The sequence below is a fragment of the Apaloderma vittatum genome, unplaced genomic scaffold (genome assembly GCF_000703405.1).
Source record: "Apaloderma vittatum isolate BGI_N311 unplaced genomic scaffold, ASM70340v1 scaffold30959, whole genome shotgun sequence".
Classification (NCBI taxonomy): Eukaryota; Metazoa; Chordata; class Aves; order Trogoniformes; family Trogonidae; genus Apaloderma; species Apaloderma vittatum.
The window spans coordinates 8,087-10,489 of record NW_009736315.1 but is presented as its reverse complement, the minus strand read 5'-3'; the positions used below and the strand labels follow the sequence as shown (position 1 = coordinate 10,489).

The window sequence follows — 2,403 nt, the reverse complement described above, 5'->3', positions numbered from 1 at the left end:
CCTGGTGTCCCCAGCCCAGGGGATGCAGGACATTTCCCCAGCTCCTTTCCAGTCCCGTGGAGCACTTTGAGATCCCTCTGCATCCCCACAGGTTCTCCATCCCTCCTGGGAGCCAGATGCAGATTGGGGTGGCAAATCCTGGGGAACAATACCCAGCGCGGGGACCTGGAGGGCTGAGGTCAGGGACCAAGTGTGGGGCTGGGCTGGGCAGGAGCTGGGGGATGAATGGAATAAAGTAGATGAGAGAGGGACTTCTCACCCCTTAATTGCAGTTAATAATTCATCAGCTTGTTTATTTCAGGAGGCAAAGGTCTCTTCTGATGTGAAGGTGCAAACGCAGAGCAGCCTGCCGGCATCATCCCCAGCAACGCAGCCACAGGTAAGGGATGTTGTCCCCCCGCGGTCCATTGTGGGGGGAAGCAGGGGTGTCTGTCAGCTATGGGGTTGTCCACAAGCCATGGCACCAGGGCCATGTCACAGGATGCTCTGGGGCTCCAAGTGTCGCTTTGAGCCCAAGAAATTGAGCCTCCAGGTGTGCTGAGGAGAGGTTCCTGGGGTTCCCAAGCACCCTCATGGTCTCCAGCACCTGTAGGCTAACCCTGCCCTGCCATGTCCCCATGGACCCTGTGCCTGGGGCTGTGGGATGGACCCTTGCTCAGCAGCCAAGCTCGGAAGAGGGGACTGTGCCCTCTAGAGCCCCTCGTGCCCCTGTGGCTGCTCCCAGGAGGGATATGAGGTGGCTGGTGGGAGCAGGCAGGCATCAGCCCCAAGCACTGGTTCTCCGGTGTGTGCCCACAGGCTTTCCAGCAGGATGGTGTTGTGCTCGCTGCTGCTGCTCCCCTTCCTCCTGACAACAGGTGAGGACTTTGCTCGGTGGCTCATACGGGTGGGCTGGAGGCGTTGGAGATGCTTTCAGCCCCCAGCACTCCTTCCAAGCTCCCTGAGGGGACTTGGAAATGCCAAAACAGCTGCCCAGCTTGTTGGCACCTTGGAGACCTGGTGGCAACTTTGTCATCCCAGGGCAAGGCAGAGCGGGCAGGGGGCTGGGCACTGGGGAGGGTGTCCAGCATGAGTGCTACAGCCAGAAGAAAAGTGAGGTCTGGATGTGGGAAGTGTGGGATGAGCACAAGGAAGGTGAGGGAGGGTGGGGTCCCCTGCCTCCCTGTGAGACCCAAACCACAGCCAAGAGCTGGGGCTGGAGCTAGGTGGGTGCTGCCGGGTGCGGGGGTGTGGGATGCCTGCAGACCCTGGTGCAGAGGTGCTACTCAGTCCATCTCCCTCTTGTAGTTTCAAGCAACTCAGCCCCCTACTTCGACATGAGCCTCCTCGTCTATGTGCCTGAGGACCTGCAGCTGGGTGAGTGAGGCAGTCTTGGGGAAGCCCCAGGGTGCGGGAGGAGCAGCTGAGGGAGACCCCAACCAGGGGCTGACACTGCCCATGTCCCCAGGCCATCAAGCTTTCCAGCTGACAGCTGTTGACATAGATGGGGACCCACTCACCTACAGCATTAGCGGTCTGGATGCCTTCTACTTCTCTGTCAATAGCCAAACAGGCAACGTGACACTGAGGAGCTCCCTGGACCGTGAGGTGAGGGCAGAGACCGGGGCAGGTGTCCCTGCCTGAGCTGGCATGTCTGGACATGGCGGGTAGAGGCATGAGTTCTGTGGGAGAGCTGCTCAGCGTGGTGCTGTGGGTCACTCCCTGGCTCCAAAGCCCAGCTCCAGGGGCAAGAGCCATCTGGGAGCAGCATCCCACCCAGGCGTGGTGGGTGGGAGGGCTTTGGGGCTCAGTCATCCAAGGATGGAGCTATGCCTGGCCCTGACCAAGTCCTGCCTTGTGTTCCCCCCAGCTCCAGGCCAGGCTCAGCATCAACATCACAGTGTATGACGGACAGAATGATCCAGTAAGTGCCAGAGCATGGGCTGGGTGTCTGCAGCGGGTGATGGGAATGGGAAGGGGAGCAGGGTCTCAGCAGGGATGAGGCTCAATGGGAAGGGAACTGGAGGTGGGCTTTACCCTGAGGTGGGTGATGCTGGCTGGTTTTGGAGCTGGGGCGGGAGCGGCGTGCTGGAACTGCACCCAGCTCTGCCAGGCACCATTTCCCACCTCCATTCCGTGCCCTCCCTGACACCGGGTAGGTCACCAGAAGACTCACAGTCATCGTGGAGGACCGAAACGACAACGCCCCAGTCTTCCAGTACCTGCCATATGAAAAATCCATCCCTGAGGTACTTCCCTGGGGCGTCTTATCCACAGCAGGCGGCAGGGCAGGGGTGCTGGGTGGCTCCTGTGACATGGGTGTGCCGACAGTGTGACAACTGTGCCCTGGGAATGGGGTGACGCCATGCCTGGGTGTGGGCTAATGGTGCTGACTGGCCTGGGAAGGCTCCATATCAGGACAAT

The 2,403-nt window shown here is 60.3% G+C and overlaps 1 protein-coding gene across 1 annotated transcript in view; it reads left to right on the top strand.

The window, feature by feature from the left end:
- Positions 1–798: 798 nt before the first annotated feature.
- CDHR2 (cadherin-related family member 2) overlaps positions 799–2,403 on the top strand; it is a gene marked incomplete at its 5' end in the record, with an annotated part of 9,321 nt that continues 7,716 nt past the window's right edge. Inside the window, 5 exons of the mRNA XM_009876933.1 lie at positions 799–857; positions 1,288–1,356; positions 1,448–1,587; positions 1,850–1,903; positions 2,139–2,228. Coding sequence (XP_009875235.1) covers positions 799–857; positions 1,288–1,356; positions 1,448–1,587; positions 1,850–1,903; positions 2,139–2,228 — 412 coding nt within the window. The remainder of the gene's footprint in view (positions 858–1,287; positions 1,357–1,447; positions 1,588–1,849; positions 1,904–2,138; positions 2,229–2,403) is intronic.